The sequence below is a fragment of the Erythranthe guttata genome, chromosome 8 (assembly GCF_056151865.1).
Source record: "Erythranthe guttata isolate IM_541 chromosome 8, IM_541, whole genome shotgun sequence".
NCBI lineage: Eukaryota > Viridiplantae > Streptophyta > Magnoliopsida > Lamiales > Phrymaceae > Erythranthe > Erythranthe guttata.
Genome location: NC_142540.1, coordinates 21,376,440 through 21,392,551, shown reverse-complemented (window position 1 = coordinate 21,392,551; position 16,112 = coordinate 21,376,440). Strand labels below are relative to the sequence as shown.

General features: G+C 34.5%; 1 protein-coding gene across 1 annotated transcript; it reads left to right on the top strand.

The window, feature by feature from the left end:
* Positions 1-14,889: 14,889 nt before the first annotated feature.
* On the top strand, positions 14,890-15,748 carry LOC105976272 (heavy metal-associated isoprenylated plant protein 47). The gene is made up of 3 exons (XM_013001550.2): positions 14,890-14,995; positions 15,125-15,203; positions 15,303-15,748. The coding sequence occupies exons 1-3, from the start codon at positions 14,990-14,992 to the stop codon at positions 15,611-15,613; spliced, it is 396 nt and encodes a 131-aa protein (XP_012857004.2). The 5' UTR covers positions 14,890-14,989; the 3' UTR covers positions 15,614-15,748.
* Positions 15,749-16,112: the final 364 nt, after the last annotated feature.

Below are 16,112 nucleotides of genomic sequence, written 5' to 3'. Positions count from 1 at the left end.
ACTCCTCACGATGCTCCAAAACAATGGTCTATTCAGCGGATTGGCTCATGAAGATCCACATCTTCACTTGGTCAACTTTCTCGAAACGTGTGACTCGCACAAGATGAACGGAGTAACACCCGAAGCACTGCAACTCCGCCTGTTCAAGCACTCCTTACAAGGAGCAGCCCGAGAATGGTTGCAAACTCGTGCACCGCACTCCATCTCGTCGTGGGCCCAGCTAGCTCAACTTTTCATGAACACATACAACTCCCCAACAAAAACTGAGAGAATCCGGCGAGAAATTCAAAACTTCATACAAGAAGCCGGTGAAGCATTATTCGAGACGTGGGAGCGGTTCAAACAGTTAGTAAGGAGGTGCCCGAATCACGGACTACAAGAGTGGCGCCAACTGCAAATATTTTACGATGGACTGCAAGACAACTCGAGGACAGTGCTCGACTCTGCAGCTGGAGGTATGTTTATGAGTTTGACCTACGACGAAGCATACGAGCTCTTGGAACGAATCGCTAGAAATAAATACATGCGAGCATCGAACCGGTCGAATAGCGGAGCAGTCAAGACGGAAGGAATTTTGGAGTTAGACGGAGTCACTGTAATCACGGCCCAATTAGAGAAGCTATCGAAGCAAGTAGCGGCTTTGAAAACTCAGCAAGTCCATGCAGTCCAAGTTCCCGACCAGCGCATAGAAGAAACGGAGTCTCTGAATTATGTGCATGACACCAACCGCCAATAGAGGAACCCGTACTCCAACACGTACAATCCGGGATGGAAGGATCACCCTAACTTTGGGTGGGGAGGAAATCAGCACGGACAAAGGCAAGCACCACCTCAAGGTCAACCGCCTAATCATTCACGACCAGCTCCCGGATTCCAAAATCCGCCTCAAGCTCAACCTCAAGGTGGAGATCTCGCAAATATCTTGGCGCAATTTATGACAACCACCCAAGCCTCCATCCGGAATTTGGAAACACAAATGGGTCAACTTGCAACCCAGCTAACCGCGAGACCATCGGGAGCACTGCCGTCGAATACGGAAGATCCTCGGAAGAACAACGTCGAGCAGTGCAACGATGTGAGTTTAAGGAATGGGAGGCAATTGGAGGAAGCCCCACGAAAAGAGAAGCAAAATACGGTAATCGAGGAGCCGAGCGTGATGGGGGAAAAAGAAGCAACTCACGAAGAACCACTATCATCCCCAGTGAAATCACGAGCCCCTCCAATTCCATATCCTCAGAAGCTTATAAAGAAGAAGCTCGATGTCGAGTATCAAAGATTTTTGGACAAGCTGAAGGAAATCCAAATAAATATCCCGTTTATTGAAGCCCTTCAAAAGATGCCAAAGTGGGTGAAGTTCCTCAAGGATCTCGTGACAAAGAGGAAGAAATTGCAAGGGAACGAGATGATCCAACTCATGGAACAATGTAGTGCAATTCTTACACGGCCCCTTCCACAAAAACTCGGCGATCCAGGTAAGTTCACTATCCCTTGTACTATAGGAGGTAAAAATTTTAGATCGCTTATTGATTTGGGTGCTAGCATTAATCTTATGCCTTATTCCACTTATAAAAATCTTGGGTTAGGTGAGATTGAACCTACGGCTATAACTCTGCAATTAGCCGATAGGTTTCTGATTTACCCAAAAGGTATTCTAGAGAATGTGCTAGTAAAGGTGAACAAATTTATCTTCCCGGTTGATTTTGTTGTACTCGATATAGATGAAGATAGGGAGATACCTCTTATTTTAGGGAGACCGTTTTTAGCCACTTCGAAAACTCTAATTGATTGTGCTAGTGGTGATCTTACAATGACGGTGCATGATGAAACGATCAAATTTAATGTTTTTTGTGCTAATAAAAATCCATGTGAGAATAATGAGTGTTTTACTATTGAGCTTATGGATTTTACAAATTATGAAAAATTTGATGTTTCAATTTTGGACCATGGAAAAGCATCGTTGAGTGCAGGAGATGACAACGGAAAAGAAAATCGGAAGGAGCACGTTTGTTGTGCGAACTCAATGTCAACACCTCCGAGAGATAGTCAAAAGAGTTGGGGTGCTAACGGTGATGAACGTGCAAGGAGGATGTGGCCACCTAAAAAATCAAACGAGCGTCATCGGGAAGAGGAATCCAATTTCCAAGTGACTTCGGTCACGTTAGCTTGAACAAAGAAGCAGACAAAGTCCGGCTGAAGACTGTAAACTTAGCGCTTCTCGGGAGGCAACCCGAGCTTTCGTTTTTCTTTCTTTTATTTTATTTTTATTTTATTATTTTTGTTTTTATTTATTTAGCTTGTTAGTGTTTGTTCTTATTTTATTTCAGCTTTGAAAAAAAAAAAAAAAGTTTCAGGGCGCTAATAAGAAGTTTTTATTTTGCAGGGACCTAATTGCAATTTTTCACACGGCCGTGCAAGAAAAAGGCAGGAATCTCACACGGCCGTGTGAGATTTCGGAGCAGCTACTGGACAAAAACGCACATTGGTGCGGCCGTGCGGATTTATACCTAAAATCTCGCACGGCCGTCCGAAATTAAGATGAGCTACTGCCCAAAACCGGGAATTGGCGCGGCCGTGCGGATTTCAGGCTTAAATCCCGCACGGCCGTCCGATAAAAAAAAAAAAAAAAGGGCAGCTTTAAATAGAATTTTCCACACATTCTTGAGCCGGTACCCGAGCTTTCGGATGATGAAGATGATGGTGATGCTCATGCGCAAGGTGGAGTTGGTGAGCAACCCGACGATGGTCCCGACGCTTAAAAACAGGTGTTTTCTATCCTTAAACTCCGGGCGAATCACATTGAGGGCAATGTGAATTTTAAGTTTGGGGGTGGTTAACTACTTGTTTTCGTATATGTGCGTTTTATTTGCGTTTTAAATTTTTTTTATTTTGCATGCTTTAGTTTTTGTTTTAGTTGCCATTTTATTATTTCCGTTTTTATTTGCTTTAAAAAAAAAAAAAAAAAAAAAAAATCGATGCATCGATGAACTATGATGATGGGAGATGGTCAATGTTTGATGATGAGATTACTTGTTTTATGTTGATAAGGAGTATGTATTCGTTTAGCTTTCGATTCAACGGAACGTAGAAGTGAATTATTGCTAGGAATCACACCTTGTGCATTGCTTTGGTTGAATGTTTTGCATTTTAAATTTGGAATTTATTTGTGCTCAATCATGCTTTGTTCGGTTTTAAATCTCACCTTAGGACATTTATGATACGAAGTGTTGATAGTAAGTGATTTGGGATATGATTTGGGCCTTCTTTGAACCGTTTGAGCCTTTCAAGCCTACCCTTTTTGTCAAATTATCCTTAGAACCTTGATTTGAGCCTCGGAGAAAAGGTGTTCTTTCTTTTAGCCAATATGTAGAAGGTAGAAAAGTGGAGATTTGTAAATAATTATCCCTTGGAGGTCGGTCGAAAAATTCTTATAAGATCTTTCTTCTTCTTCGATTATAAAAAAAAAAAAAAAAAAAAAAAAAAAACAAAAAAAAAAAAAGGGATAGATATATATATATATATATATGTGCATCTTCATATATATATATATATATATATCTAAATTCTTCGATTCGAAAAAAAAAAAAAAAAAAAAAAAAAAAAGAAGAAGAAGAATAGATTAGAAGGGAGAAATAGGGACTAGTTGTGAATTGGGTTGAAAACTCGATCCATTGCCTAAAAGGCAACAGTGTTGACGTGTGAATTTTGGAGAATCGAGTTTATTTAAGTCCCTAGAGGTGAATTCATTGTTTCAACGCCTATCTTTCAAATTTTGGCGTAATCACCTCAATTCAAGAAAATTAGCCACACATTCCCATGTTACCTATCTCGGACCAAAGAGCCTAACAATTGAAAGCCACAAAGTCCCAATGATCCCAATAGCTTATTGTTCAATATTAGTTGAGTAAAATAATTTGGTGAGTATTTGGAGTCAAATATATGCATGTAAGTATAAATTTTCTCTATTTTTAACTTGCAAATATTGGATACTTGAAGCAATTGTATGATTTGTGGTTTTTGGTAATAGTGAGTGACTAAGTGCCGTTGAATGTTAAGCTTGCGAATACCTAGGAATTATCATCATAATTGCAAGTTATGAAAACACGAAGTTGACCAATCGATCTATGTAATGAGATGTATAGTCGTGGTTTGTGCTCTTAAATTGATTTTACTTGAGGACAAACAAAAGTTCAAGTTTGGGGGTGTGTTAAGTGTATATTTATACACTTAATTATACCTTTTAATTGGAGCTTTTGGTATGTTTTAACGATAATTGGTGCATAAAATGACTATTAATTGTATTTTAGGTGCAAATTGAAGAATTGAAAACTTATGGGGTGAAAACTGCAAATTCGGAGAAAAAGTGGGCCAAAAGTGAAAAAATCAGATTTCTGAAGAATTGAAGACCGCGCGGCCGTGCGGATTTCAGGCATAAATCTCACACGGCCGTCCGGATGGTCGAGGTGGCGCAGTGAAGGAATTTTAATTACACAAGGAAACCCGCCCTATTATATTTTTGCACCCTATTTAAATGCCAAAAGCACACAATTAGGAAGGATCTTTGATAATCTTTTATCTTTAGTTTTTATTTTTCATCTTTCTACACGCAATCAAGGAGTACAAGAACGAAGACGAAGACTTGACGACTCTTCATCCTAGTTCTCCTCTTTTATTAGCTTTATGGTTTTTCGTATTTTTATTATGTTTTTCGTAGAGAACATGAGTAGCTAAGTTTTTATTCTAGGATTTTATTGGAACCCTATGTGGTAATTCGAACCTATTTTTCGACTTTTATGCAAGTTTAATTCTTCGATTATTTCTTCTATCTTGATCTTATTTAACGCATGAAAGTAGCTAATTTATGTTGCTATTTGTTATTGTTAGAATTGATTGACAGATCGTTTTAATAATTAGAACAGGGATAGGAGAGCCTTCGAGTAGTTTTCACCGGATGAGTGTGTTAATTTCATGTATTATCGTAGACATACAGATAATACCTTAGGTAGCCGTTTACGAGACTTGTTATTTAATGCTTTATTTATACTAGGTTTGCATAGACATATAGTGAATCTTTTATGAATAATAGGCTTATAACGCAGCGACAGCTGGTTATGAGTAATTTCGTGTCTTGGGTTAATACTCGGGAATCGTAACTTGCATAATATGAGATTAATTGGGTGAAGAATTATCGCATAGGGGGAAGATAAAATCCTAGATCCGTTTTATATTGATATTTTCTCGTGTTTAATTGCTTTCTTAATTAGTTTAATTTATTTAGTTAATTAATTTGACAACCCTGCGTAGGCTGAATAAAAATCACAATTGTTAGGATTTGGTACTTAGGATTAAATAATTTGCGTATTCCCTGTGGGATCGACATCCGACTCTCACGAGTCTACTTTACTACTTGTTTGCGATACGTACACTTGCGTGTTGATATTTAGCATCCAACAAGGCAGATGCAAATTTGTTGTTTTTGCATCTGAGTCATACGCAATTATGAGCGTTGTACATCTGATTCAAGCGCAAAAACAACGAAAAACATATTATGCTGCAAATCAAATAAATTTAATCATGGATGATTAATGATGTGGCATTGTGATAAAATAATGTAGTCTAAACTTACCAAAACCATGTTTGATATATGATGGAGGGATGTTAGGTTTTGACTTTTTAAATAAAGTGTGACATGTTTATTAAAAATCGTCCTACATTTATCAAGTCCTACTAGCTAATTATATAAATCCAAATCCAAATGAGAAAATGAAATAAGCAAATAATTGAACCAATAAAGCTAAAAGCTCATGTGAAATTAACTTTGTTACATGTGCAGTAATGAATAAGCTTCCAAATTTCAAACGTGCTCTTGATGCCTAATCCAATTTGGTCTAATTTCAGCTGATTATGTATTTGCAACTACCGATTATATCTTAACTAACCTATGATAGCAAGAAAAAGTTAGGACCCACGAATAATTGCAATGGATATGTGGCAAAGTTAAAATAATAGTAAATTAGTTATTCAAAAAACAAATATAGTATTTTATAATCTTGAATCATTATATTGGGATAACGTGCAATATCTCCTAAGTTGAAAAATATTATGAACTAAACTCAATTGATTTTATTGACTTTTGTCCACTTTCGAATCTCAGTTTTAATTTGTAAGACCTTCCTAAGCCTGCACTAGTGTGAGAAGACAAAAATACACTCAATCACTATAATCCTAAACCCTAATTATTTGTTTCCACCTCTATGACTTTCATCTTCTATCTTCTTCGCCTCTCAACCTAAATCCCTCAACTTTCTCTCCGAAAAAAATCCGAGCTTCCTCTACCACCGCCGCCGCCTCCTCCTCCGTTTCCACATAAATCTCTCTCTCTTTTTCGTTATCTCTCTTGATTTTTTTTCTTTGCAGATCTGTACAGCACCACCACTGTCGCCGCCTCCCTCACTCTATCTTTAGTTCACCGCCACTGTCGCCGCCTCCCCCTCCCTCTCTATCATTATGATTCTTTCCATCTCTATCTCTATGTCTGTCTGTTTCTATATTTTTTTTTTCTTCAGATGTGAAGACATACAATTTCAGGTTTGAGCACCAACAGTAACAATGACTATAGTCATATTTGAATATGACTATAGTTATATACGAAAGTAAACTATATTTGTGATAATTGCGACCATCGTCGCCGCTTCCGCTTCCGCAAAAGTCGATGATGCTAAAGAAGATGGGCAAACAACAGGTCAATTGAAGAGAATCAACTACGTAGTCATATGTAGTCATGCATAGTCATATATAAGATTTGTAGGTGTTTTTCTAATGTATAGTGATGCTCGTTGTTGTTTCAGTTGAAGAATTTACACATGTTTATTTTAATCTATATTGTGGGCCACAAATTGACTTGTAATAGCAATATTCAAATTATGATTTTTTTAGAAAATAATAGGCAATATTTTTTTTATATATATATATTTTGATAAACATGATTGTAATACACTATATAATTGGAAATATAAAATTTAAGTTAAATAAAAAATGGTAATATGAAGCAAGAATAGGACTATAGTCGTGTATATTCGACGTAGTAAGCTTATCAAGAAAAAAAAAATCAGAATTTATTTTTTTGATTTTTTTGTCAAAATAAAAAGAATCTATTAAATTAAATAAATAAATAAATACAACGAAAATACTAAATGCAGTCTAGATAATGATATATTTTGATTTATGTAAGGGAGGGGTATTTTCGATTAAAAAAGACCTGGGGATATCTCAAAACATGAATTTTCGATTAACTTGTAGGTTACGTTGCTTCCCTCGATAATGAATTGCCTTCAGCGTTGCGTGAGATGAACTGCTTTTAGTCCGATGTCGCCTTTTTATTTCTTTATTTCTGCATTCCCCTGACTTCCAGGCCACAGTTACTGCTAAACGAAATTAATCCAAATTAATTCAGCTTATGTCGAAGAGTCCAACCATTGACGCGGGTTAAGGGTATACGCTGAATCTGTACAATTCCAAAAGTGAAAGATTTCCGAACGGCATCCATACCTTGACACTTACCAATTGCATGAAGAGCATATTCGTCCTCCAATCCACATCGAGTACATAGAAGAGAACCAATAAGTTTCCGACGAAATAGCTCGGCGTTCGGTGGGAGGATATTTAATTTAAGCTCAATCGCCATACAGAAAAAATACGAATTTTAGGAGGGATATCCATCTTCCATATCTCTTTACAATTAACTTTTACCACCCCACTATTAGACGAACCATCTGCATCTCGATAATTCTTCTTCAAAGTAGATGCTTCAAGCACATAGTGGTAGGAGAAAACGTCCTTACGTGACTTACACATCGAGGCTGGCATTCCTAAAAATATTTTTTTACGGCGTTCAACCACTAAAAACCCAAGAACTTGGTGAATCGCATCTTTCTTCATTGGGGAGGTAGACGGGCTAAACATAATTGTGGACTTCTCCAAATTGAGTTCTTGGCCTGAGACCCTTGCATATTTGTCCAAGATATTCTTCGGAGTGATTGCATCGTCTTCGTTTGCAAAGTGTTGAACACCATGAAATTCTCCACAAAGCAATCATCGCAATCAAAGCTTCGGTACAACATATGACCAGATAAGGAGAAAGGGAGTCGCCTTGCCTCAAGCCACGCGATGGATGCAATAAGTCGAACTGAGAGCCATTAAACAAAAAAGAATTTGAGACAATAGACACAAAAAGTATAATAAGATCAACGAATCCAAGAGGAATTCCGAAACGGATAAGAATTTTTTTTTTCTTCAGAAAAACCCATAAGTTTTTTCCTAACAGATGAACTTAACTTGATAAAGTGATTTACTTCAAACGCAAACAAAACATTGTCTGTGATAATTCTATTTGGGACAAACGCTGATTGAATAGGGGATATCAGATCATTAAGAACAAGTTTTAGCCTATTTGCCAAAGCCTTGAACCCAAATTTATATATAACATTACACAAACTTATGGGTCTATATTCCACATTCTCTGAAGATGTTTAACTATAGGGATCAAAACAACAAGAGATAACACTAGCCCCTAAGACATGCCAATATTTAGTATAAAAGATTACTACAGGCAAATTGTCGGGGCCGGTGGATTTAAGGGGAGCCATTTGATAGATGGATTGGGTTACCTCGTCAGATATAAAAGGCCGAGACAAGGTCATACTAGCTTCGCTGGAAACTCTTTTCTCTAAATTCTCCAAAACATCGTCTATCTCTTCCTCACCGTACCGGGTTCGTTGATTCCAAAATTTGCTCAAAATAATCGAAAATAATTTTTTCGATATTCCCATCCTAGTTTTTCCATATCCCAGTTGCATCGCGAATTCATATCACCTTGTTGATTTGGTTACGAATGGTCGCCTTGGCATGGAAGTATTTCGTGTTCCTATATATCTCCTTCTTGAATCCAACGAATTTTACTACGTTGACGCCAATACACGTCGTTATCCACATAAGAGTTTCTCAAGCTCTGCCCGGAAGTGTTCTCAATTCCTGGACTCTTTCTTCGGGTTGCACAACTGATTTTAAGATATGAATCCTTTTTCCGATGGCTACAATTTTAAACCGGGGCTGATTTCCAGCCTTTCAATCTTCCATTTAACGAGTGCAAGCCTGCAATGTGTATTCTTTCTCAATAGCTCTTAAAATGGATCTATAAGAACTGCGGAATCCTCAACGTCAATATGGTTTCTTGAGAAACTCAGATGAGAGATACCGTCACTCTCTTCTGCCATAACAACGCAAGCCCACCGGGAGTTACCTACTTTATCCACACACATCCCAAACATAATACGATTTTACGGGTGTATCTCAAATGGCCCCTATTATATTTGGTTTAAATATATATATTGTCAGGAACTCATACATCTAAGAATTTTTAATCTGGCCCGGAGCCATTAGTGGACTTTAGGGAACTTTTGAATTTGGGGATGGGAATTGGAATGACTTTTCGATCTGCAATCTTGATTTTTGATTCTGATCAATTTTTCTTCTTCTTTTTATCGAAATTGGAATATATATATGAGATTACATTTTAAAATACTTTAAAAAAAATTCTATGTTACATTCAGAAAATTGTAATTATGACATCGATATTATCATGTATTCTTTCGAAATTACAATTTCTCATTCCAACTTTTTTGTACATCGGAATTTCAATTTTATCCTCGATCAAATAGTACATTTTCCTCTGCCGAGGTTAAGTCTAACTACATTATCAGTACCCGATTGTTAATTTTGTATAAGATGGCGATCCGAATTTGACTCCTACATACTCCCCACGCTACTTCGGCTAGAGTTGCTACTAATTATGTCGGGGCTGCTACTCCTACATTAACTCGTAGTTTTGGCCGAGCAGCAGCTTATGTCGTGTGTCTTAATAAAATATATGTTTTAACTTAAATTAATGACGTCACAATATATATTAAGGGAGAAATTGCATGGATAGATAGATCGTACTTAGCATTTTGAAAAATTATTATTATTATTATTTTTTTTTTGCTGTGAAAGTAGAATATTCATTCAAATTCTGAAACTTTCGGAATCTAAGAAAATCAATTTGATTCTGAAAGTTTTTTTTTTTTTCGAAATGTTCGAGAACTATCAACTATGTTAATTTCTATTTTTCAATTATATACACACTTCGTTATTGTGTATAACTAATATGATGTTATTGTCGTTTTTTAAAAATTGTGGAAATATCTTTACTTAAAGGTTGATCTTTACATTTTATTAGTAAAATTAGATAAATGTGTAATGCGTATATGTTGTGATATCATGGGACTAATATATATTTGCGCAAAATACATATGCGAGAAATACTCCAAATATATAGCTATGTGTTGAGAAACTAATAAAAAAGAACAAAACAAAGATGAATTGACACAGTAATATAGAAAGAGAAACAAATATATTATTCTCTTATTTTTTTTTTGTCCAACTCAATACAATAGAGCAGTATATATTATGCAAGTAAGATCATGAAAGATCATGAGTTTCAGAGAGTTATAATAGGCCTATAATGGTTATTAAATTGTGGGAATAATAGTAGAAGTAATGGTGGTCATATTTCCTTGAATTCTTAACACTATGAAAATTATAAATGTATATTTGAAAAAAAATCAAAATTGTTAGAATTAAAATTGGAGCATCATTGAGTGGTTTTCAGAATTTTTGAATTTTTATTTTCTCAAAAAAAAAAAAAAGAAGTTTCTATATATTATTCCTGCTGTGGTTTGAAAATTTTCAGAAAAATAGAAATACAAATTTTGAGAATCAGAACGAAATAATTAAGTACTCTAAAATTGAAAGTTTTTAAATCAAATTTGACTAAGTTAAAAAAATTGATTCAAATTTGTACTCATTGCATCTTCATTTTAATATGGTATCAGAGTTTGGTTCGATTTCATGTCTAGAAATCTTAATTTTTGATTTTTTTCCCCTTCGAAAATCCAATTGTCGATTTCTTTTTCCCACTATTGGATTTAATTTAAAAAAAAAAAAAAAAAAAAAAAACTTATTGGATACTGGAGTCAATGGTATCTAATCAGTTCTATCCACTATTGGATTTGAAGCAATGACTCACACCATATAAAAACAATAATCTAACCAATGAGAACCAAAAAGAACCCACCCCATCGGTTGATTATAAATACTATCTTCTTTATAAGCAATAAAAATTTAAATAAGCTATAAAATCTAAGCAATACCACTCATCTAGGATGTTGAATCATAGAATCTTCATCTTGACAACAAATTATACAATGATAAAATATGTATTACAAGCACCAAGGGATATAGCTCAGTTGGTAGAACACCTCGTTTACGTATCTATTTCCGAAATTAGAAAGAAAAAATTAAACTCTGTTAGAATATATTAGGTTTTTGTATTACATTATAAATCTATCTAGAAGTATTTCCTGGTTATGAATCATTTTCCGTCTCTATATGAAGAGATTGGATCTTTCAATATTGTATGTGTGTCTATTATGTCTGATTGAATCCGAATTTTCTCTACTCGTAAATTCTAACAAACAACATCGTCCTGCAATTTTGTTTTAGTGTAACTACGTAATTTTTTTTTCCTTTTGAAAACTCATTTAAATTTAATTATAAGAAAGCCCGAAATACATACTTTAAGTTTGATGTAATATCTGGAGAATGAAAAAAAAAAGGTGAAAATAAATACATAAAATTATGGGGAAAATTGTTAGACACCCTTTATTATGAACTTATATAAGTAGAGATCTTAGTAGTTAGAAGAATGTAGGTGTATGTCCATTGACCCCCAAAAATAATAAAAATTAAATAAAATTAAAAATTACTAGACATAAGTACCCTCAAAACTATTAATCCTTTTTTTTATGCAATTAGTTATTTACCTAAGTGAGAAACAAATCCCACATATCACTCCCTCTCTTCCACAAATTTTTCTCTCTCTTCACACGTATGCTCTCTCTCTCTCTCTCTCTCTCTCTCTCTAGCAAATACTAGTGAAAAACAAACAGAGGGATTTGAACACATCAACATATTCTTAGACTGGAAGCTAACGATTATTAGCTACGGACATTTCGAAACTGCAAACGGAGATTTCAAAACTGCAAACTGCGAAAGATTCTTAGCTATGGCAGGGCAGGGCAGGAACGAAGGAATTGCAAACGGATATTTCAAAACTGTAAATTGCAAACGGTTCTTGCCATACAATTCTTAGCTATGACATAGTAGGTGTGAAGCAATTGCAAATAGAGATTATAAAACTGCAAACTGCGAACGATTCTTAATTATGGCATGGCAGGGAGGAAGCAATTGGAAACAGATATTCAAAACTGCAAAATGCAAACGATTCTTAACTATGGCAGGACAAAGAGGAAACAATTGCATACAAATTATCAAAACTGCAAACTGCCAACTATTCCTAGCTATGGCAGGCCATGGATGAAGCAATTGCAAACAGAGATTTAAAATTGCAAAGTGCAAACGATTCTTAGCTATGGCAGGGCAGAGAGGAAACAATTGCATGCAAAATGTCAAAACTACAAACTGCCAATGATTCCTAGTTATGGAAGGCCAGGGATGAAGCAATTACAAAGAGAGATTCAAAACTGCAAACTGCGAACAATTTTTGGCTATGGCAGGGTTGGGACGAAGCAATTTTTGTCTAGGCCGGTTTAGTTTTTCTGAAATCAATTAAAGATTTGGAAATGGGGAATACCAATATTGATTACGTATCTTTTCGGAAGAAAAATGGGGATTAAAGATTATACAAAGTAGGCTATTTATTTTGGAGATTTTTATTTCCATATATTGTTAGGGTATTTTTGACATAATAATAATATTATAGTCACTTAAAATTGAGAATTATTAGTTGAGTTTATACACATAAAATCTCTTATAGGAGAAAATCTATAAAAAAAAATTGCACCAAAATTATAATGTAGTAGTGTGTACCTTGACCATAAACAACTCTAAGAAAAAATAATAAAGTGTGCAATATTGGACCGAATCGTGAGAGTCAAAATTGGGTCCAATTGTCAAAACCACCCACAAATTGAAATATACAATTAAATATGGTGGTCGTTCTAGACAATTTAAGTATTACCTTAGAAATTCTAATGATGGAAAATTAAATTAATTCGTTCTTTTTCTATAATGATTTTTTCAAATAAAATTCATACATTTCGGTTAAATACTAGTATTTTTTTTTATATTTTTTTACATTCAAAAGAACAATATAAATGTTTTATGGCAAAATCTAGAAATTTTAAATTTTAATTAACTTTCGTGTAACCTATCTTGTCATCTGGTCTGGTTCGATGCGTAAACACGCAAATGCCTAAAACCTGAGTCAAACACGTAGGATGGGGAAAAACCCGGTTGAACCCACAAAACCGGGAACATGCCAAAAAAACGGGTTTTGTCAAAAAAGTTCAAAAATAACAGATAAATTAATAGATGAAAATCAATCTTCTACTTGATTATGTTTTTATATTGTAAAATTTGATCTAATTTAGCTCCATATATATATATATATATATATATATATATATATATATATATATATATATATATATATATATATATTAGACCAATAACCATACACAAATTAATTTACATCTTTTGAAGAATTAAAAAAAGGGGTTAAATTGGAAAAAAATGCAATAATACATAGATTTACATGTGTGTGTGTGAGAGAGAGAGAGAGGGAGAGAGAGAGAGAGAGAGAGAGAGAGAGAGAGAGAGAGAGAGAGAGAGAGAGAACACAAAACTTTGATGTGGTTGCGTAAATATCCACTTTGTAGAAAAAAGTGTGCAAAAATATTTATGCTACGTACATTGAATTTGAGTAGTTACGTCATATATAAGAACCAACGAATTTCAACGATTTTTCTTTTTGAACAATTAAATAAATAGCTTTATCTTATTCAAGAAATTATTTGTCACGAATTGGTCACATATTCAAAAAAAAAATATAAAAATAAATAAATAAAGACTTGTGACTTTGATAACATAATTGACTCATTAAGTCATTAAGTAAAGCTAGCCAACTGGTCATGAGTTGTTACAACTCACATGTATTCTAGATTATTACAATGTTTTGTACTAGATTTTTTTTTTCTTTTTATTTAATTTTCTATTTTCTCAGTGTTCAATTTGTTCACACAATCAGATATTGAAAGTTGCATTAATATTTTTTGGAGACAATTAGTTTAATATACATAATTTGTCGTGTCTCCAAAATCCAAACTCCACCTAATTATGTGAAAATATGTTGAGTTTTATTAATTCGGACAACAATTCGTAACAATATTTACTGAAATTTTAATTTTACTTTTTGCTTACATATTAGTTATATGTCAAAATATGTCATTATTATTTAATATAAAGTGGAAAATTAGATGTAACATCTAGTTATTTACACTTGATGTGTTTGAACTGTAAATCTACACATAATCACGCACCCATGTGTATGTGTACTTCGTGAGTATCTATTTAATCAAATATACGGTTCAAATTCATTCTATGCAAATAGCAATTATTTTTAATGGTGTGTCAATACGTTTATTATTATCAAATGTTTTATTTTATATATATAAATAAGGTCCATATAAAATTTTAGAATTGAAAAGAAAATAGGAAAATTAATTAAATGCTACTTACAAGATTTAGATTAGAAAAGCAGCGCATTTTATGCTAATTAATTCATTATATTTATTCCAACAATAAAAGTAAAAAGAGAATATTGGAAACTACTTTGCTGTTGACGTAGAGTCAAATGTCAATTAAATGCCACTTTATGTTATAATTATTTATTTTATTTAAATAGTCCTTCCTCTTCCCATTTTTCTTACTATATTCTCTCTCTCTCTCTCTCTCTCTCTCTCTCTCTCTCTCTCTCTCTCTCTCTCTCTCTCTCTCTCGAGTATAATTTCTACTTCATAGTTTTGATAAAAAAAAAATGAAGGTAAGAAATTGCAATTTTTATTTAATTATAACCCTTCGGTTTTTTTTTTTTTTTTTTTTTTTTATATTCGTTAAATTATTTATGAATATTTTAAATTTGTTAAATTGATATGTCGTATATTAATTTCAGCAAAAGATAGTGATTAAAATGTCAATTCATAGTGACAAATGTCGCTCCAAGGCCCTGAAAATTGCTGTTGGCATATCAGGTACAATATAAATAATATATAACAATAATTAATATTTTTATTTATTATTATTAATATATTAATATTATTATTATTTTTGTCTATGTGTGTTGTATGTAGGCGTTGAATCGGTGACTGTAACGGGGCAAGACAAGGACCAGGTGGAGCTCGTGGGCGACGGGATCGACTCGGTTGAGTTAACTCGGCAGCTCAGGAAGAACGTGGCACATGCTGAGTTGGTTAGTGTCGGCGAGGTTAAAAAAGAAGAAAAGCCGCCTGCAGCCACCACCGCAAGTGCAACACCACCCGCCGGGTCTCCGCCGGTGGAGGGTTGGCTTCCGCCGCCGCTGCCGCCGTATGGTTTCCCTCCGTACCATTGTTGTACAGTACTGAGGGAGCCAGTCTACGACAACTCCTGCACCATGATGTGATGCAGTAGACATATTCTTTCTCCAATTTTCTTGTATTCTTGAGGAGATGTAACAGGGGAGTGAGGAAAATAGAAATAAGAATAATATTTTAAAGAATAAAAATAGAGATTTTTATACCTAACCAAATGGTCTATATTATTCAAGATTCAGTGGTTATGCCCGTATGGGTATAACTCAACTGGTTCCGGTGGTAAGTTGGTATAAGGTTCTATGATCGAATCCTGTCAGCCGTAGTGTGGGAATTTCAACTCCAATGAGGGTTGGTTCCTTGTGTAGACCAAGTCCGTGTCCGCTACCCTAACGGCCGTTAAGTTACCATGATTTACATTCCTCCATCAAATACTTGTTGGGCCAATGGATGGGGGCTCTGGGGGCGAGGGATTTCGCCTTTTTGGTACAAGGTTCAGGGTTATATCTCTTATCGCAAATACGCTCATTCCTTTAATATATATTATATTTTTTTAATAAATACAAAATTAATATAAACTATAAAATTACC